Raw genomic sequence first — 22,070 nt, forward strand, 5'->3', positions numbered from 1 at the left:
GTCAAACCCCCCTGGGCAGTCAAGTCCTGAGCAAACACCAACTCCAACCTACGCTCTAGCGAATGAGGGATCATTGTAAAGCGCTTTGGATAAAAGTGCTATATAAATGCAGTCCATTTACCATTTACCAAAGACATGACTGATGAATGAACAAGCACGCTGTTACGTGTACGTGTAACACACTTGAGACCACACAAACCCATTACATTACATTATAGGCATCTAGAAGACGCTCTTATCCAGAGCGACTTACACAACTTTTTACACAAGCATTTACATTGCATCCATTTATACAGCTGGACATATACTGAAGCAATGCAGATTAAGTACCTTGCTCAAGGGTACAACTGCAGTGTCCAACCTGGGAATCAAACCTGCAACCTTTACGTTAAAAGACCAGCTCCTGACCCGTTATACTGTACTACACTACCACCCCAACCCAACCCTTTGAATGCAAAAAAAACACTAGTAAACAAACTTTAGGGCCAGCCCCCTCCTCTCCAACCCACACCCTCCTCTCACTCACTTTTTTCTCCCTGCCCTTTTCTTTTCTCTTCCTCCTTTCTCCGTCCTTTCCCCCCCTCCCGGATTGGCAGGAGTCACACTTGAATCTGCATATGTCTCTGTCTCTGTTCCTCTCCTCTCTTTCCCCGCCCCCTCCCTCTGGTCCTGCGTGTTTCTGAGGGCCCGGATTCCACAGCTAGTCTCCACTCGTCTACCAGTGCAGCTCCGAACGCTGAGGGGCGAGAGAGAGAGGGAGTGTGGAGAGAGAGAGGGAGAGTGAGCGGGGGGCGGGGGTGGGGGTCGGGAGAGATAGAGAATGACATGGAAAGAGAGAGAGAGAGAGATGAGAGAGCATGGATGAGAGGAATCAAACCGAAGATAGGGAGAGAAGAGAAGGCGAGAGAGAAAGAGAGGGAGGGGAAGGGTAAGAGGGTTAGGCAGGCAGAGAAAATTAAAGGAGAAGAGCGATAAAGTATTGGGAGATAAAGAGAAAGTTGGAGAGAGTTAGACAACGAGAGAAAATGAGAGAGTGAGAGAGATGGAGGGAGAGGATTAGAGGCAGCAATGCGAGAGAAAGAGCGGGCGAATGGAGGAGAGGGATAAGAGAGAGAGAGGAAAGAGCAGGGAGAATGGGAGGATGAGGGATAGAGAGAAGAGGAAAGAGCAGGCGAGAGATGGGAGGATGAGGGATAGAGAGAGAGAGGAAAAGAGCAGGCGAGAGATGGGAGGATGAGGGATAGAGAGAGAGAGAGGAAAAGAGCAGGCGAGAGATGGGAGGATGAGGGATAGAGAGAGAGAGAGGAAAAGAGCAGGCGAGAGATGGGAGGATGAGGGATAGAGAGAGAGAGGGGAGGATGAGGGATAGAGAGAGAGAGGGGAGGATGAGGGAGAGAGAGAGAGATGGGAGGATGAGGGATAGAGAGAGAGGGGAGGATGAGGAGAGAGAGAGAGATGGGAGGATGAGGGATAGAGAGAGAGGGAGGATGAGGGATAGAGAGAGAGGGGAGGATGAGGGATAGAGAGAGAGAGGGGAGAAGAGAGGGAAGAGGGAGGATGAGGGATAGAGAGAGAGAGATGGGAGGATGAGGGAGAGAGAGAGAGATGGGAGGATGAGGGATAGAGAGAGAGAGGGGAGGATGAGGGATAGAGAGAGAGAGGGGAGGATGAGGGATAGAGAGAGAGATGGGAGGATGAAGGATAGAGAGAGAGAGGGGAGGATGAGGGATAGAGAGAGATGGGAGGATGAGGGATAGAGAGAGAGAGGGGAGGATGAGGGATAGAGAGAGAGAGATGGGACGATGAGGGATAGAGAGAGAGAGAGGAAAAGAGCTGGCGAGAGATGGGAGGATGAGGGAGAGAGAGAGAGAGAGGAAAAGAGCTGGCGAGAGATGGGAGGATGAGGGAGAGAGAGAGAGAGAGGAAAAGAGCTGGCGAGAGAGGGGAGGATGAGGGATAGAGAGAGAGGGGAGGATGAGGGATAGAGAGAGAGAGGGGAGGATGAGGGATAGAGAGAGAGATGGGAGGATGAGGGATAGAGAGAGAGAGGGGAGGATGAGGGATAGAGAGAGAGATGGGAGGATGAGGGAGAGAGAGAGAGAGAGAGGGGAGGATGAGGGATAGAGAGAGAGCCTAATTGTGAATGCGCTGGTTAAGAGCGCGCAGCTGCTGAGGAGCTCCTGTGGCGAGGCTCGGCGGGGAGGGGCGGGCGGCGGCGAGCTCTCTGAAACGAGCAATCAGAGCGCGGCACGGAAAGTTCCGGAGACGTCCCCCGCCAGGTGCGGGTTTCCGGGTCTTCGTCGCGTGTGGGCGGGGCAGCAGATGCCGGGGGGCGTGGCCAGCTCACCGGCATGCGAACGGGGGGGGGGGGTTGTGACCCCGCACTGGCTCCACCCTCTCAGACAATGCACCCCTCACGGTGGCCTTCTCCGGTCTTGGGTTTTTAAGATGGAGGAGAAAGAGAGGAAGGAGGAGGGAGGGACAGGAGTGTGTGTGTGAGATTACTCCTCCTGCTCTCCTGCACACTCTCCTCATCTGTTACGGTTTGGCAGAGCCTCAGTCGCCCGTCCCGCCCACAGGCTCTGGGTTTCTGGGGCTGGAGGGGTGTGAAGTGGGCCGGGGTCGGTGTGTAGGCGGCGCTCGTGTGAACTGTACTTCAGGTTAACTTCTGCCTGGTCTGCACCCTCCGGAGCCACTCTGAAGCGCTTATGCAATCCGGATTGCTGCAGAATTAAACGCTACTGTCTCTCAGGTCCACAGATACAGATTCACAGAGAGGGTACACTGTGTAGGTGTCCACTCCACAGTGGGTTAGCAGCTAGTCTGCGCGCGCACGCACACACACACACACGCACCCACGCACACACATACACATAAGCACATGCATGTGCTCAATGACAAGGGCACATGCGCTTATGGATACACATTCACAGAGATGCCCTCCCATGCACGCATACACACATGCATACACACAATGACAAAGACCCACACAGACACGCACACACTTACTTACAGACTCATGGACATGTGCATGCACACACACAATTTCATGGCCACACTTCAATGAGGTGAAATAGATTAAAATTTTTAAAATTAATTTGTAAGTCGTGTGTGGCAGTAATTCTGTCAGGACTTTATTTGAGTATTTTGGCAGTATTTTTGGAGGTTTCGGAGTGTTGCGTTTGCAAATGAAGCCTGAGCCAAAACCAGCCAGGGCAAGGTCCCTCCCTCCCTGTGTTCGGTTGCCGTGGCAGCCGGCCCGCCGCTCGTGTCGGGGGTCCCGTGCTGGAGAGGGGGGCGGGGGCGGGGGCGCGTGAATGGGGTTCTGTTTGTTTAGCCGAAATGTGGGTCAGCGGCGGCACCGTCCGACCCCGCGGCGGCCTGCCAGGGCCCACACGCTCGCGCGTGCGGCTGCGCTCCGGACCGCTGAATGGCCGATCTGTTTCCTGTCCTGTGAGGGGGGGGGGTGTGGATGGGGGGGTAGTCTGCCCTCTCGCGCCCCTGAGCAGTGACTCGGGGGGGCACCCCGAAACAGAACGCACCTCTGGGAAAAAAGAACGACACGCTTACTCATCCCAGAGGAATCCTGGGAGGAAGTTGCTTCTCAGAAAGACAGAAGTAGAATGAGGATAGAATGCCAACAAAATTTGCTGAGAGGAGATTTCCTGTCTTGGAAATGGAGAGGGAAGACAACCCCCCCCAGGCCAGAGAAACACATTCCTTCTCCTGCAGCCTTGGTTGTGTGGACACGTATGGAGCCTGTGGTGTGTGTTTATGTTTGTGTGTGTGTTCATGCATGTGCATGTTTCTGTGTGTGTGTGTTAATTCATGTGAATATTTTTGTGTGTTGTGTGTGTGTCCTGCAATTGTGTGTGTAGTTGTTCCTACATTGTGTGTTATATGTTAGTGCATTGTGTTGTTGTTTGTGCTTGTGTGTATGTGTGTTACATGCATCTGTCCTCAGTAACCCAAGGCTGCCTGAACCCCACCTTCCCATTAGCCCCTTGGGGGGAAGCCCAAGTGCTGAATCAGAGCTCTGGCAGAGTGGGCAGACAGTCAGGGGCCACCAGATTGGGAAACAGGAAGTGGGTGTGTGACTCTACTTCCTGTACATGGAGAGTCTGCAGGGGGTAATGTAACAGGAATATGGACTAATCGCCCCGTCCACGTCTCTGTGGCTGTCCCTCCTGTCTCCCCTTTTTACGGAACTAGGCTTGTAGCCAAACATCGGTTCACCTCCTCCCCTCGCCCACCTCCTTCCCTCTCACATAAATCTTTTGCCTCCACAGGTGTGTGAGGGTCTGTCTCCCCCCTCCTTTGCCTCATTTCCCCAATCCCATGGCCCAAAGGGAGTGTTTTTTTAGCCCTAGAACAGACCTGGACTAACAGCTTACCTGCTAGCCCCAGAACAGGCCTCAGCAGCCTGGGCTGCGGTTTACCCGCTCGCCCCAGAACAGGCCCCCGCAGCTTGGCCGCCTGCCCAGGCCGCGAGCGCTTCGGCTCTCCCACCTCAAGGTTTTCCGTCTGCTTTGGCTATCAGCGCGCTCGTAAGCGCCCATCGATTTCCCGTCGGAGCGGGTTTGAGGTTTCGCGTGCGCCGGCGCTCCGCGCGGGCGTGTACACGTGTTCTCGCGCGTCCTCGCCCTTTAATCATCGCCTCGTTCGCGCACCGTTTTGCGGGCTGCGGGCGGCACGTCCGCATTAGGGCACGCCCGCGCCGCGTGTGTGTACCGCTGTGATTCTGGCAGGCTGCAGTACAGGAAGGCAGGAAGGCATCTCTGTGTGGGAAGATGCACTGCGTGCAGCAGACCCGTGTCATGTGACCCACGATGGTTCAGACTCACTCAGTCTTTCCCGGGACCCGTATGCTGTTGTGTTGTGCATCTGTGATGAGGAGTTTTGTTCAACACGCGCTCATTGTGTTGGACATGTTATGCGCAGAGCTGGAGTTGGTGTAGTCAGTGTTTAGTAGTGGCTGGGGGATGGAGGAACTCTTTCTTTGCCTGTGCTGGTCTGCAGAGCTTGGAGAGGGCTTTGTGTTGAAATGTGAGGAGGAAAGTGCGTGGGTACTGCTCTTTCTGGTAATGCACTCACTGTGTGTGTGTGTGTGTGTGTGTGTGTGAGCAAGTAATTTTTCTCAGCATGTGCAGTTTAGAGATCAAGTGCTCTCTCTCTCTCTTTTGCTTCTGTTTGGATGTTTAGTCTGGCTGGTTTCTGGCTACCGTGGGAACAGTGCTCAATGGAGACTGCTGATTGGCCGTGCGTGCAGACAGCCGGACAGCTGGGAGAAAGCTGTGTGTAATCGAGCGAGTTTGCAGCATGCTCAGCCTGCAGCCACATGTGCATGCGTGCGAGCGTGTGTGTGTGTGTGTGTGCGCGTGTGCGTGTGCGTGTGTGTCTGTACGCTCAGGCTAGCCGCTAGCCTGCTGCAGGTTGGACAGCTACGCTCTGTGCCCCCCTCTGAGCTGGTTGTGTGGTTGAGAGGGCAAAGCTCACAGTGTAGACTCTCGAGTCAAGGGCACTGCAACCTGGACCAGACAAAATGGATGGCTAGTCCTCACTGGCACAGACACATTACCGCGCACGACTCTTTCCTCCAACCTCCGTTCTCAGTGTTTTCTAGCCTATTTTAGGTATTTTAAGGATATTTCTAAGATCAGCAAAATGGAGAGGCACACTCATCAGTCATTCATTGAGAGCTGCTCTTCTTTCTCTGATATAAAATTGTGATTTATAGTTAAAATACCTACCACAGCCTTCTGGATTTGGGCAACTTTTCCCGACAATATGCCCATAAAAGTTAAATGTTTATATGTAAGAATAAAAACGAGGAGCCAAGATCCAATTCTCCCATGTCAAAGGTGGAGTGCGGAATTGGCGTAGGGTGGTGGTCTGTGGATTTAGTGCCCCGCCTTTTCTGTTGACGTCACAGCTGACGTACCTGATCTCTAACAAACACGCGCACACACCCAGACACACGCGTGCGCACACACACAACATCAAAATGCACACATACGCACAGACAGACGCAATCACACAAACATAGACACATGGCACACAGACAGACACAGACAACTAGATACGCACACGAACCGCACAACTGGCCGTGCACAGACAGACAAGCCACCTGCGTTGGTCTCTTGTCACGGACAGGTGGGCCATGGCAGGTGAAGTTGTGGAGATCCTCATTAGTTTGTTACTGTTGTCTCCCTGCAGGCTAATCAGTCCGCCCCTGAGTGAGCTCTCTCTCACTGCCACGTTACTGCCAGCACGTGGGCAATCAGTCTGGGATCCGGGCTGCTCGTTTCTGCACGGGGAGAGAAACCAGAGCGAGAGAGAGAGAGAGAGCGAGCGAGCTAAGGGGCTTTTTCAGGTTTTCAATACCTAGTAAATTTTTCATATGTTTGGCAACAGAAGCGCATAGCCTACTCGTCATCCTAATAAAGCGCATTTGAACTTGAAATTGCGAGTGAGAATGTGAGAGAGACTGAGGGAGGGAGAGAGATAGATAGATAGGGTTTTTTCTCCACAAAAAAATAATTAACTAATGATGGTTCTTCCATAGACCTCTGTGTGTACTTTATGCAGCTTGTACACACACCTGTGCCCTGCCTGTCTGCCCTGTGACCAAAGCCCCCCCTCCCCAAACCAGGAGGCTCTCACTGGTTTGAATCGTTGTGTTTTACTGGCATATTTTTAAAAAAATATCTGATTGACAGCCCATTGTGGCTCCACCCATAAAAGGGTTTGCAGTACCTTGTTCTGCCATTACTAAAACAGATATTTCCCTTCATTAAGTCTAACAGTTTTTTCTGAGGTGAGTTAGAAAGCTCGATCTGAGTGTTTACTCTTCACCTGCTGTAAGCTGTGGAGAAGTCTTTCCAGGCAGACTCTCATCCAAAGTAATAAAAATAACATTTTACACATGTTGCAAATGCAGGTGGACACATCCTGAAGTGTCTTATCAGGGATTTAAACCTACTCTGTGGAGCTCAGTCAAGGAAAAGAAAGTATTCTGTCTGGGTGTGTGTATTCGGTGCTGTGCTGCTTTTAAGGTATTGCAAAATATATTTTTGCGAAAAATACATTGCTGAGAATGATATGTATTGTTATGTTTTCAAACCGGCAAACATATATACAATATATTGCAGTATATTTCATTTCTGTGCTTGGTCCCTTGGTTCTCCATTTTCTGCAGTTATCACTGCTTATTCCTCTTCATTGGACCTGGGTTATGACTGCATGATTCACACGCACCCACACACACACACAGTGGCAGAGTGAAGGGTCTGATGTGTTCCACCCCTTGGTGATCCTGGATCATTTAACATGTCTGCAGCCCCAGTGCCTGCTAGCCTCTGCATTCGCTGTCGAAGACACTGTCGTTCTTAAGGGATGGGAAAATGCTTTTTTTCTACTTTAAATTGTCATATAGAGATTCTGGGAGGAACCTCTGTATCCTTGTCTTTCTTTTCCCATACCTGTGCTCCCCTGGTGACTTCCCATTCATATGTTTATTTTTATTTTTTTTTTTGCTGTTTTGAGTATCGGAGATCCCTTTACTCCCATTGCCGCGTTTGAGAGACTTGTGCCGAAACAGACACCAGGAGGACAGAGCGCGCTCAGATTGCAGTGGCCAGCCGTGGGGGCGGGACCATCACAGGGGACACGCCCCCAGTGCTTCGCGCTAAATAACGATAGGTGGATTGATTGATGGGTGTCTGACTTGAGTACAAGTCCTGTTAGATTCTCCTCGATACTCAGCTTCTTGACTTTCCTACCCCTCTCTTTCTCTCCCTGTCTCCTCCTCGCCCTCTCTCTCTCTCTCTCTCCCTCTCTCCTTTCCCCTCTCTCCCTCCCTCTCTCTCCCCCTCCCTCCCTCCTCCTCTCTCTCTCTCTCCCCCTCTCTCCCCCTCCTCTCTCTCTCCCTCTCTCTTTCTCCCTCCCTCTGCTCCCCTCCTCCCTCTCTCTCTCCCTCCCTCTCTCTCCCTCTCCCTCTCTCTGTTTCTCTCAGTCAGGGGTAGGGAAGCGAAGAGGGGTCGTGATGGTGTTCAGCGCTCAGGGGAGTGCGCTCAGTCCCGCTCCAGCGGTCTCTCAGATGGACCGCGCTCCTCCTCTGAATCCTGCGTTCTCTCTCCCGCGTTCCGCGCGACCGCGCTCGTCCCCGCGCGCGTCTCGGGCTTCAGGGTCGACCGGCGCCTCTTCCGGTCCTCAGTTTAAGATTTGTCTCCGTTGTGGCTGTAAGCAGGAATGCGCCTCGTTAGGTTAATGCAGAGAGATGAACGCTCCCCACACTGAGCTCATTGACCTCACGATGCACTGCAGTTCCACCTGTCCCAGGTGCTATTACAAGCGGGTTGACCATACTGAGTGGAACCCACCACCAGGCAAGATCCTGCCTGTTCATTTTACTGCTTCTAGTAAACAATGGCATGTGTTAGGAGTGCAATCCATGTCCCTGCAGGAATAGGTAGGAGGTCTGATGTTATGTCCTGCTGTAATGTGCTCCCATTGCCTTGCCATGTGTTATTGAAAGGTTCCCAGCCTGTGTAACACCTATATCTGACCCCCCGACCCCTCCGATGTGGTATAAGTGATTACCAGAGTATGTAACTCCTATATCTACCTCCCCCCCAAAGTGTAGTTTGAGTGGTTCCTACTGTGTGTAACGCCTATATCTGTCCCCCTCTCAGTGTGGTGTGAGTGTGGTTCCTCGTGGTGTGATAGTGAACGGCCTATATCTTCCCCCCTCAGTGTGGTGAGAGTGGTTCCCGGTGTGTGTAACGCCTATATCTGTCCCCCTCTCAGTGTGGTGTGAGTGGTTCCCGGTGTGTGTAACGCCTATATCCATCCCCCTCTCAGTGTGGTGTGAGTGGTTCCCGGTGTGTGTAACGCCTATATCTGTCCCCCCTCAGTGTGAAGAGGCCTGCGGGAGTGGCCGGTATCCTTGGCCAGATCGCGGGGAAGAAGCAGAAGATGAGCACGCTGGAGAAGTCTCGGCTCGACTGGGACACCTTCAAGAGCGAGGAGGGTATTGGAGATGAACTGGCAACCCACAACCGAGGGAAAGAAGGGTGAGTCTGCGTGTGTGTGTGTGTGTGTGTATGTATGTGTGAGTGTGTGTGTGTATACAGTATGTGCGTGTGTGTGTTTGTATGTGTGTGTGCGTGTGTGTGTGTGTCAGTGTATGCATGTATGTGCAGCAGCCTCCTCTTTTAAAGATTTCTTTTACCTTAATGTAGTGTTTTAAACAGACAGTAGCATATTCTAATTAAATCTGCGGAGAGGCAGTTTCATCCCCGTTACCCTGTCCTGAGTGTAGCGGAAGTGAAACCTTGGGCGTGGCGTCCATCTTACCGGCCGTTCGGAACGCGTCGCCCGGGCAGAACTGAAACCGCGGGCGTGGCGTCCGCTCGGCCGGCGTATCTGGCAGGGAGCGAGACGGCCGACGCTCCTCCGGTGGGGTCCTTCCCGGCGTCCGCGCCGCGGTGACGGAGCCGGCAGGATTAACAGGGCTGTCAGCCGCGGCCCGGAGTGTTATTCCTCTTCCCCAAAGGTTGCGTCCGCGGCGATTAATAATTGATCGGCCCGCTCCTCGCTGAGTAATGGCGTGCGCGCCGTTGCCGGGCTGCTCCGGTTTACAGCGCCCGCACCCCCCCCCCACCCCCCCGCCCCTCTGCGTGAGGCTGACAGTGGAAGCCGACCTCATTTGTAAAGGCAGACAAACTCCTGGAGGTCAGAGACTTTGTTGAGGAGCCTGGTCTTTTTGTGGGACTGCGTCTCCCAGCGTATCGCCGTCTTTCGGTCAGGCTGGGGAGGGGCGGGAGGCGTGGGGCAGGGGCGGCTTTGTGTTTAGGGTAGACAGGTGAAAAAGTCCTGTGGTGACGGCAAAAAGTTTTCGATTTAGAAATTTCGAGACTTTGGGTTTTGACATTTCTGCTGTGATTTCTAGTATACAGCAGATGTCGATGGAACGCATCTGGAGTGCAGAGATAAAAGACTATGGGGATCTGCTAAACTGACTCGTGACTTGTTGTCATGGAGACATTAGATACGCGCTCTGAGGTTTTGATGCAGGGTGTGTTGTACGTTTTTATTCTTTGATCAGAAAGACTGACTTTTATGTCAGTTTTGTCACACCTGCCCTCATTGTCTTGAACTCGGCTTTAGACAGGTGGTCTGAGTCAACAGGTTGGGCCGGGTCATAACAGTGATGTCATTTAGCCTAGCAGTGGGGTATGTGGTCACGGTTATATTTGTGCCAAAATGACCTTGAAAAGGGGTGTGGCTTTGGCTTCAAATCCCACCCCCCTGAAGGAAGAGACCTTTCACCGCCCTCCCCGCCCCCCTGACCAGACGGAAGCTCTTATAAACGCAGGCGCGATCACGGTTGCCTCAGAACTGAGGAGGCGTGTCTCGTTGGATGTGATTGACAGCTGCCCTCTGTCAGAGGCTGTGAGGACCTGATTGGGAGAATTAATCCACTCAGGCTTCTGCACTGTAGTCTAGTGGCCATCAATCTGGACATTACCTCAGTCTGAGAGGGTAATACACTGAGTGGGCTCAGTGGAGGGGGGGGGGGGTAAATGCACTGTGGGAGGTTGACACACAGAGTAGTTCTTAGAAAGAGGATGTGCTGAATGAGATGGGGTCATGTAAGGTGGGGGGGGGGGGTGGAGAGAGAGGGAGGAAAAGTGTGGTTTTTTAAAGTGTCCGTATGATCACTCTTCCCTTGGATCCGGGACCCAGCACCAGTGCCCACACTCCACGAGGAAGGCCCTGCCCCTTCCCGCCTCCTCAGGGGGAGGTCCCTGCAGGAGGTTCCCCTACTGTGTCAGGCGCCTTAATTGCACGTTGCCGTGACTACACTCTGGCACAGGGGCGTTTTTTTTACCCCCTGGGTGCGTGGGTTTGCCCCCTGTGGATTAACAGGGAGGGGGACTGTCATTGTGATCTTCAAACCACACGGGGGGGTCTTGCCCATCCTGAGGCGGGGCAGGGGTGTACGTTTGGGAGTCGGGGAACGGTGACCGTATGCAGGACGACCTCCATTTGTGTTTTCGTGTGCATTTGTGTTTCTCTGAATGAGAAACTGGAGGTCAGAAGAGACGTGTGTGCTTTTATGTAAGTTAATGTACATGTGTAAAAGCGTGTGTACGTCTGAGGGAGGGTGGACGGCGGAAGAAGTTGTAAGTGTGCGTATGTGTGTGTGGTGTGTGTGTGTGTGTGTGTGTGTATGTGTGTGTGTGTGTGTGTGTGTGCACCTGAGCAGGGATCCAGTCTCCCAATTATCACCGCCATCATTCACCTTTTAAGCATTTAGAGAACATTTATACCTTTCCCCACTTCTGTATCACTACCTGCATTAATGAGCACACTCCTTCAGAGGGAGGGAAAGAGAGATGAAGAATGGGAGAAAGAAGAGGAGGGGAGGGAGTGTAGAGATGCACAAAGCGAGTGAGCGATGAAGGAGGAGAGAAAAAGCAAGGAAGGTAAAAGAAAAGGTTTTGAGAGGGAGTGTAGATGAAGGAGAGAAAGATTGTAGAACCGGTTAGAGGGAGAAAAACAGAAAGAGAAACAGAGTTGGGCAGAGAGAGATTGATGAAACAACTAAGGAAAAGTGTGAATTCAGCATTTTAATTGTTTACCTTTTATATTCTCCATTGCTAAGAATGTATTACACCCTAAGTGTTCTACGGCAATTCCTTTAACACAATAACATTTTTTAAACTGGCACTACCCTGGAAGTGCAACAATGATTTTGAAAATATAGTGAGCATCCCTGAAAATTACCTAATGGATCTTTTTTAATAGATTTAACTCAGTATTTCTTTTACTACTTAATGCCGTTTTACTTTGCAATACTGTTCATAGTTTCATTAGTGTGCCAGTTTTTAATTTTTCTTTAAGCTCTATTTTTTCAGCTTTGTTTCAAGCGAAGGCCGTTAAGTAGTATTATAATAAGGTCACATCCTTTCCTGCACTAAGTACAGGTTCTGACCAAACGGGCATTACCATAATTTTGGTTGACTTGTGCTCAATATCCAGCATTTATGGTGTGCCATGTCACTGAATTGGCACGGTGGTGCCGGTGGGCCTTTCTGTGTGGCGTTTGCATGTTCCCCCCGTGGCAACCTGTCCAGGGTGTATTCCTGCCCCTTGCCCAGTGCATGCTGGGATAGGCTCCAGTCCCCCCCCGACCCTGACCAGGAGTAAGCGGGCTAGATAATGGATGGATGGATGTCATCGGATCCCATATGTTTGGGTCTAAATAAAGACGACTAATGAATGTTCATGCAGTTCAGTCATTGAAAATCATCCTTTTGGGTGCCTTTTAAAAATCATTTTAGTCTGTGTAAGTGTGTGTTTATGTGTATCTGTGTCCGTGCATGCCTTGTTTCCCCCTTGCTCTAATGTTAGGCAAAGATTGCAGGGTGTGGCGTAACCATGTCTAGGAATGGGAGTATCTGTGGTCTTTGCAGCGGGGGACCATTCTAGGATCGAGGCTATCCGTGGTCTCTGAAAGGCATTTTCGCGTCTATGGTCTGTGGACAGTAGGCCCAGAATTATGAGCGTTGTGTGTCTGGAGGGTTTGAGAGTGTCGCTTATAGCCAAGGATTTATGAGCGTCAGCAGGAAATTCCACCGGTCGCCTCCCAGGAAGTACTTCCTGTCGAGAGTGGTTAGGACAGAGGAGGACAATTGCAGAGGAGATTTTTGTGCCTGCAGATTTGTGACCATGACAGTACTGGGCTTTGTTGATTGATTATTTGTAGCCTATTTTAAGGGTTGGATTGAGTAGTCCGTTTTAGTTAATGGGTTGTTAAGTGATGTTAAGTGGTGGGTAGAGTACCATGTGTGTTAGCTGTTGGAAAGTGAGTGGTGCTAGTCATTGAGATTGTGAGTGATGTTATTTGTTGGATAGCAAGGGTCAAGAATTTGAAGTTAAGTCACTTGTGCTGTAAGGAATGGAGTGGTGAGTTTCATGTGTTTTTGGATTGTGAGGGGTGTTAGTTATTTGATAAAGGACTCTGTGTTATTTAATTAATTGTGTGTTGTTAAGAATAGGATCTGTGAGTAACCTGTAGTAGTTTTGGATTAAGAGTGCTGTTAGGTATTGGATTGTGAATAAACTGTACTATTTATTGGATTATATTATATCAGCAGGAGGAGGCTTCTTGTTAGTAAATTATCACATTGCCCCTCCCCAGTAATCTTCATCAATTTCCACTAATTAAGCACAGACGATGATTGACAGCAGTGTTCCCACGCTGTCACTTCCTGCTTTCAATGTACAGAACCGCAGTTGTGCTGCCTGAAAGATTAAATGAATGGGGGGGGGGGGGGGGAGTGAAAGAAGTGAAAAATGAAACTTATATTAAATAAAATGCCAGGTTTAATATATGCAATTAAATATGTGATTAAATTTGATCATGGTCCGTTGTTTAGCAGTCTCCTCTACCGTGCTGTGGTGTTAATTGTATGCTTGTTCATGGGGGAAAAAACACATCTTTCTGCATCAGAGTTTATCGAACAGACAAATATCTTTTTTTTTTTTTTTTTGCCTGTGTGCAATATTTGGAATGATTTTTAGACTCCGTCCAGGACTTGTCGAGTGTCAGTGCAGTGCCTTGGCTGCGTGCCAGTGATTTGTGATCGGCTAGTTCAGAAATACTGCAGCAGTACTGAGATCCAGCTGCAGTCTTTCCATTCTGTCTTGGACAGTGCTTGAAAATATTTTTGAGCACTCCCGGGAATTTGTCAACTTTTGGGAAATTGCTAACCAAAATGTCGTTTGAGAGTATCGCAATGTGAGCATTGCATGTTGCACGAACTGTATTTAGCATCAAGCCGTTGAGAGATTCCTTGCTTGCTTTCAACATGCGACCTGCAAAATCTAATGCAGATGCACGTCGCTAAATCGAATCTCAGCGTTCGGTAGGCGTTGTTTGACGCTATCTGCGACTGAGCTGTAACTTATGGCATCAAGCTACGCGGCGCTGGCAAAAGAGTCGCTTGTAAATGGGATGCGATCGACTGTCCCGGCGGAACGAACGAAACGCGCGAGGCGTAATTGTCTGCGCCATCTGGTGACTCGTCCGCCGCCGTCTTCTCTTTATGGGAGGCGACGGCCCGCGGCACGCGCTCCTGCCGGAGTTGTTTTCGGGGAAATAACCCCCCGCCATTTCTTACGGGCCTGTTTAAAAATGCGTGTAATGTAGGGTTGTCAGCTTTTTTCGGGTGGAGCGTCTGCGCTCAATAAGGCATCCGTCAGGTCACGGGTGACATCTGTCCACGGTTCGATTAGTTTTTTTTTTTTTGTTTTGTTTTTTTGATTTTTTTTTTTTTTCCCACTGACATTGCATTTTCTCCTCGTTCATTTCAGGCCGCGATTGATATTCTGTGTCCGCGAAGGCCAGCCTTTTGTTTTTTGTGCCTGTGTGGGTTTGCTGTAAACTGTGAAAGATAAATTGACTCTTGTGGTTTGCGGCGTATCAGGAGGGCACTGTTGCACCTGGCCACTCAGACAATTTTGTGTTTGATGTTCTGACCAAATTACATTACTTGCTCTCACCTGGTGTTGTTTGTTATACCAACTAATTGCTTTTATATTATTATTACTATTATAAATGTGGTCATTAATTTATGTGTCTCACGCTTTCATCTGTGCTTAGATAGATCCCACTCTTGTGCCAGTGTTTAGATATCATAATTTTGCATCATCGAGTGTTTTGTACGTCACTGTAACTGCAGCCTGGGGTTAAAGTGGTTGCCATCAGTCTGTCTTTATTTTGGTGCAGCGCCATTACAAACAGGGATTCATGCCCTTCACACTGAACATTTTATAGGGGAAATAAAAAGATCTAATTGAGCCAATTTGGCGAAACCTGGAATATTATTCTCTGACCCCCTACTGTTCTGTGGATCGCTTTATCTACAGTCAGTGCTTAAGCGTATAACTATTTTAACTCAGAATGTTATGTGTATTACTCAAACTGTAGTCTCAGGACCCAGACCCTCAGATATGAAGAGATCTCAGGACGCTCTCTGTCTAGGAATAGCAGTAGGCACTCCAGGGATAGGCCAGCTTAGGTGTCACATGACACAGACCTCCTTTCACTGTGTAACCACTTTCCTGCGTCTCTGTTTACGTTTGAATCCTCAGTGTGAATATCAAGTTTTACCGAAGACCAGACTTCAAACCGCTTTTGGAAACCGCCGGGTCTGGGAGGTGACTGGACCGTGCACCTGAGGGTTGCAGGTTTGAAGCCTGAGTTTGACAGTGTAGCTGCACATTTGAATGTGGACGTTCAGCACAGTTGCTCTTGCAGTGAAGACAAAGCTGTGAAGACAAGGTTGTGTGAGCATGCAAGCTGTGGCACCTTGGAAAAGAGCACACATGAGGCTCTCCTCGACGTGTGATGCAGTTTACACCACCTCATCCAATTGCATCTCTCCGTGCTCGTACTATAAGCTGCCTTATCCAGCCACATCCCTCAGTATTCATATGTCTTGGTCCATAAAAAAGGAATAAAGAATATTTGTAATTTCAAAGAAAATTAAGGAATTGAGATGAACTGTCAGCTGACAAGTAACAAGATAACCGGGCTTTTATCAGTGGATTTCATCGTGCTACGTGCTTATCGTCCTGCAGTGACACTCGGTCTCCCACAGGGAGTATCTGCCTTCCTTTCTGGTACGGTCCCTCTCCGGTCCTGCAGCGGTAGGTGGATTAATTGGCGCAGAGGCCCGAGAGAGATGTGGTCCCGCCCCGCCCCACCGGTGGAAAATATGCACGTGGTGCTGTCAGGAGACTTGGTCACCAGGAGGCCCCTGTATGTAGGCCAGGAAGGAGCTGGAGGTGCGGATGTTATATCGGGATCGCAGCCTGCGGCTCCGCCCCCTCTGCCGGGGCGGCCAATCGCGTCTGCTTTGCAACCGCCGCCTCACCAGTGCCTGACGGTGCATGTTTGGGGAAGGGGGGGGGGGGGGGGGCGATGATTGATGGATGGTCTCTGCTGTTCACATGATAACAGGAGTGATAGCATAATAAAATGAACGGAGATAAAAAAAAAAAAGTGGATGGATGGTGACAGGCGCTCTGGGGGCGGGGTTTAGGACCCTGTGACCCGTCGTTGAGTGAGTGATTGGCGGGCCGTGCTCTGGGGTTCTTGAGCGGCGCTCCCTCTGGGAGCCGGTCGATTCTGGCCCTGGGTCCCGGCCTTTCCGGATCATTCTCGAAGGCTGCTAATTAACAGCCACAATTACAGGTCGTTTGGCTCGGGAGCCAAAAAAAGGCCCTCCTCGGTGGAAGTAATGAGGCCAGCTTCCAGCCGAAACCGGGTCTCTCTCAGCCCCGGAGGCCTGTAATTACCCAGCATGCCTCTGTGCAGTGTGGTGCACCCCTTTCCTCGCCCAGAACGCTGCTGTGCTGTGGCACGTGTGGTCTCTCTCCTTACGCGGCGTACCTCGGAACCGTGCGCGCGTTTCGCCCTGCTGACCCGCCCCTGCACAGCGTGAGGTCTCTCCTTGTCCCCTCACGTACGGTTTCCCCTCTTGCTACCCAGCATGCCCCTCTGTCACGCGGACCCGGGGGTCCTGTGCGTGGCCGATTTGGTTTTGGCCTTCTGTGGTGTGATGCGTCAGCTCCGCTCTCCAGCCGTCGGTGCGACGTGGGGGGTAGTTCTGTCCCCAGAGGAATCTGCGCATGACATCATCGTCTTAGTCTAACCGCCGCCATAGTAACCGGCAGTCTTGCACTTAACCTCTTCAGCGCCAGGTGTTTGGTGTCATCAGCAAACCCTGCAGTGCAGAAATGGGCCAGGATGCTAGAGAGCGCGGGCGTACATGGACTGGGTGTGAACGGGTCTGCCGACCTGGTTTCGAAAGCGGGAAAAACATCACACCCCCGGCAGTAGTATAGCCGCATATTCACAATAATCTGAGTTTATGCACGCCATTTCGCAGACAGCGTGTGGAGGAAGAGAAAGACCAAGGGAATGAACTAAAAAAAAATTTCAATGGAGTGTTTTTAAAAATAAATTTTGGCTGACATGCCTAATGACTGCCTCTCTCTACCCATTTGTCCTGTGTCTCTGTTGTGGTGGGGATGTGGGTTTCTGTGGTAGGAGAACAGAGCAGGATGGGTGCGGAGCACGGGGACCTGGGATAGAATAGAAGGCGCTATAGGGGTCAGGCGTGGCCAGATGCCACGCCCAGGGCCACAGTGCTCCCAAGGGGGTGAGGGTGCAGCCCTTAGCCCCCTTTTTGAGTTCACAGAACAGCCACCGTCCCCCTGCAGAATCAAGTTCACAGAACAGCCACCGTCCCCCTGCAGATTCAGTTCAGGGAACAGCCACCGTCCCCCTGCAGATTCAGTTCAGGGAACAGCCACCGTCCCCCTGCAGATTCAGTTCAGGGAACAGCCACCGTCCCCCTGCAGATTCAGTTCAGGGAACAGCCACCCTCCCCCTGCGGAATCAAGTTCACAGAACAGCCACCGTCCCCCTGCAGATTTAGCACAGAGAACAGCCACCCTCCCCCTGCAGATTTAGCACAGAGAACAGCCACCCTCCCCCTGCAGATTGAGTGCAGGGAACAGCCACCCTCCCCCTGCAGATTGAGTGCAGGGAACAGCCACCCTCCCCCTGCAAATTGAGTTCTGAGAACAGCCACCCCCTGCAGCCAGGCACACTCTGCTGCTGCTTCATTGGTCTGACACCGGCGGGCGGTCGGTCGGTTGGGCGGGGCGGGGCGGGGGGGGGAGAGTGACAGGAAGTCCGATTCCCTCGTTCCTCCCCCAGGTTATGCAGGCTGACTGTGGGGGGGGTTTCAGATTAAGCAGTTCACCAGACACAGGGCGCGCTGAGAGAGCACGTGCGTGACTTAGCTCTCATTACCATCTATTCATTTATTTTACACAGCCCTTTATGATCACCACTTAAAGTCTGATTGCAGGATTTGTTTCGAGCGCGATTTCATACCGTCCGCAAACCGGCCTTGTACGTGACATGACTCCGAAAAAAGACTGACCGAGAGAAGAGAGCGGATAGAGTGAAAGGGGGGAAGGGATCGAGTGGGGAGAGGGAGAGAAAGAGTGGGGGAGAGAAGAAAGGAGAGGGCTTTGGGCGAGGGCGGAGAGACGGGAGGAGTTCTGAGAGGCGTATTACGAGCCGTCGGACGAAATGGGGTCAGCGCGTTCGACCGCCTCGCCGGGCTCTTCTCGCCGTCCTGCTTTCGCGGGCAGTAGTGAGCAGCTGCGGAGCTGGGACAGTGCGCGGGTCTACGATGGTGAAGGTTTGCAAGCGAGGCTGCTGCCTGTCTGTCTCTATCTGTATCTAGCTGTCTCTCTCCGTCCGTCTGTCTGTCTGTGTGTGTGTGTGTGTGTGTGTGTGTGTGTGTGTGCGCGTGTGTGCGTGTGCACTCGAGCTGCGCAAAGTGAAACTGTTCTCCTTGCATGTAAACATAGCTTTTAATTACCCCTCGGTCTATTTAATTAAGTGTCTGTGCACTGCCTCTGATTAAAATGATCTTATTTACCTGTTTGCTTGCTTGGTTTGTTTCTTTAGCAGATGCTCTGATCCGGAGAAGCCTCCTGTGCTTCTTGCCCATCTCGCACACGCTTATGTGTTTAACATGTGATTTTCAACGCTTTCTCTCTCGCAGTAAAAGCTACAAGATTAAGATGCGTGCGTTACCTTTTAAAGTTTATGAGCAGGAAAAAATAAAACACCCTTTGGAAGTAAAGTATGATGTTTCTCTGCATGGAAGCTGCAGGTCTGACACCGTGAGTCCGTTCTGCTCTGATATTCACTTCGAGTTCACTTCTGATTGGCGGTCCACTAAGCGGTCACGCTGCTGATTGGTCGAAATGTTTACGGCAGGTTAACTGCGCAGTAAACACGGTGTCAGCGCTCGCTGGGCTCGCCGGTTGTAAGGTTTGTGAAGCGTCGCTCTCCCGTCTCTCGCTGTTGGCCGTCACAGACATATTGTCTGGGCTGAGGGTCATTTGAGACGCAGTGCAGTAACAATGACCTGAGAAATCACCCCCTACCCCACCCCCCCACCCCCACAAAGAGTCAGGGGGAACCCCACCCTCTGGCAGGAAGGGACTGCACGGCCGATGCAGCGCCTCGATAAGGCCCTGGAAGTTTGATGTGTGTTTGTTTGTTTTCCCCGCAGATACATCGAGAGGAAGAACTTTCTGGAAAGGGTGGACCACCGACGGTTTGAGCAGGAGAAGACCGTCCGTCTTAAAAACATGAAACGGTGACACACACGCAGAACCGCGCACGCATAAGGGATGGACACTGACGCTTTGTTAATGTATGTAAGACGCATGCACACACACTCATACAGACAGACAGACAGACAGACAGACTCTGACTCAGACGGATACACTGAAGTATACGGACACACACTAATCCAAACGCATGCACGCACACACACAGATTCACACCGACAGACATACAAGCACTAATACACACACACACACACACACACACACACAGACAAATTCACTCAAGCAGACTAATACAAGCGCTAATACACACACAGACACACACGCACAAATTCACAAGCACAGACTAATACAAACAGACACACAAATTCGCATACACACATCTGCACCAACATGTACACACACACACACACACACTCAAAAGGCTCTACAGGGACACTCCGCCCACACCCTAAACATAAGTACGGGCATTCGGCAGGTACACTCAACCCCCTCTCACCTGCGACAGGAACAGCAGTGATGTCACCCACCCCGGCTCCGCCCCTCAGGCAGAGTCCGGCCCCGCAGGCAGAGGCAGTGCAGGCCCCTGAGCCCAGAATGAGCCCCACTGAAACCCTGCCTCTGCAGCACGCTGCTAATTGGCTCGTTAACATGCTTTTAAACATCCTGCTCCTGATTGACAAAATTAACAACTTAAATAAGGATCGCCGATCTGTGGCTAATTCCCTTTATGTGGCTAATTCCCTTTATATCAGACGGCTAGCGTGAAGCTAAGACTCTGATCTTAAGGCTCAATCTCTCTCATACAATCAGTATTCTGTCATGAAAGCCAATCTCTTTGTAACAATTAAAAATGTTTAACATGAACATTAAAGAGATACTGGCACTGTGTGATGTGGGGAAACGCTACAGATGGGGTATCTTTATTTTAAAAGACGTACCTGCTAGTCAGCGGAAAAAACCAGGGCTCCGGGCTCAGGGCTCAGCATGATAAAACTGAACATAGACGTTTGGCTCAGTTGGAACACAGATTCTATAAAATAACCAGATGAGCAACTTCCACACTCCTTCTGTCTTCTCATTTTCTGATTGAACTCCTGTTAGCAACTGGAGTTTCTGGTGCTATATTACACTCAGTGAACATTCATGGGAAGGCGTGCCCAAGGAGCCACGGTATTCTCCTCAACCACACCTCTTCATGATTATTCAACCGATACAATCGAACTGTAATCTTATTGCGAACAGCAGACAAGCTGTGGGAGGTCTGAATTGCGGGTTTCTGATCGGAAGGCTCCCGAATGGTCACCGCTTATCAGGAGCTCCTCCCCCCCGAGTGACACGCCAATCAGGCGCCGGTCCCCGCCCACAAAGAACGCATCACTCAGTCTGACGCCGATTCTGCTATGGTCGAATATTCCCACCTATCGATGTGCGTCTGTGCAACGTGGCATACCTTTCCCTTTCTCTACCCAGAATCCCCGATCGAGTGTCCATGTCAGGCATGTCAAGTTTTTTCTTTTAAAAAACTACGTTTCATTCACGAGGCCGAATCAGTCTCAGCGTTTCTGTTGCTTCGGAAGAGAAAAGAACTTGGGTCACAGAGCCCCGCTGGATGTCTCATTGGCATTTTGAAATGTTTTGCAATTTTTTTTTCTGAACTGATGTCGTACGAGAGGTCACAATTTGTGAGACCCCTGTAATTTTCCCCTCCCCCCGGCTTGTCAGAGATGGGGGAGGATGTGCCCAGAATATCAGCAGAATACCTGTGCCGCTGTCCTCCATGTCAGTTTAATAACAAAGCGCAGTTTACTGTGCAATTATGTGGTAGTACAGCCGAGAATCGTCTGCTGTGTAATTATATGCTCGTACAGTGGCACTGAGGCAAGCTCATTCAGGGACTCCTATTTTTATTTTTAGTGTAAGTAATAGCAGAATGGTTAATTCAATGCCGTGTGTCTATGTGTTAACGCAAAGAAGCTGAGGCCATTGCCTTTTTTGTGTTTTTTTTATTGTGGTCATTGTGGTGATGTACACAGATTCCATGACTGTATACAGTATAATAAAAGACAGCTTGGTCAAATGTATGTTTTCGTTAACAAAAAAAAACTCTTATTGGCTCACGCCCAGTTCCTTTGAACAGTGTGTGTTTGAGCATGAGAAAGAGAAAGTATGTATGTGGGTATGGTATGGGCGTGTGTGTGTTTGTGTGTGTGTGTGCGTGTCTGCATTTGTGTGTGTGCCTGTGCGTGTGCGTATGAGAAAGATGTATGTGCACACAAATGTTTGTCTGTGTCCTTCCACTGTCCATGACCAATAAGAAAAAGTAATTAAATAATGTTTAGTATTTTTACAGTCTGAATTTCAGCCAAGCATTTGATGTGTCAAGGACCATCGAGGAATCAATTAAACACCTTGAAACCTTTTATTGTGAGGTCATCTCATTTCATGATTTGGTGTGACGTGACTGTGTGTGTGTGGGAGTGTTAAAGCGCACTGGCATGGTGTCTTTCCGGCAAGGAGCTCTGCCTTGCGTCGTGTGCAAAAACTGCATTCTGGTTGGCCAAAATGGTCTGTTGGCCCCGCCCACCCAGGGGGGCAGTGATGAACGCAGTGACCCTGCTGGCTGTTGGATGAGCTGACACTGAGCGTGCCCAGACTCAATATGTCATGCCAGTAAGGATGCTCCAACCTGTGCTAATCGCCCTCTCTCTGTCAGTCACTGATAGATATAGATTGATTGGTTAAAAGAAAAAGAGACCGGTATGAGGAAACAAGCTATTTTGTTGGGAGAAACTTCATTTGTGGCACTCGGGTAGCGTACACACACACAC

The 22,070-nt window shown here is 50.5% G+C and overlaps 1 protein-coding gene across 2 annotated transcripts in view; it reads left to right on the forward strand.

The window, feature by feature from the left end:
• Positions 1–21,662, forward strand: part of cfdp1 (craniofacial development protein 1) — a 53,298-nt gene extending 31,636 nt beyond the window's left edge. For both annotated transcript variants that reach the window (XM_064335410.1, XM_064335409.1), the window contains 2 exons: positions 8,916–9,074; positions 19,182–21,662. In XM_064335410.1, the coding sequence (XP_064191480.1) occupies positions 8,916–9,074; positions 19,182–19,272 (250 nt within the window). In that variant the 3' untranslated portion in view covers positions 19,273–21,662. The remainder of the gene's footprint in view (positions 1–8,915; positions 9,075–19,181) is intronic.
• Positions 21,663–22,070: the final 408 nt, after the last annotated feature.

This window comes from Anguilla rostrata, chromosome 5 (assembly GCF_018555375.3).
Source record: "Anguilla rostrata isolate EN2019 chromosome 5, ASM1855537v3, whole genome shotgun sequence".
NCBI classification, from domain to species: Eukaryota; Metazoa; Chordata; class Actinopteri; order Anguilliformes; family Anguillidae; genus Anguilla; species Anguilla rostrata.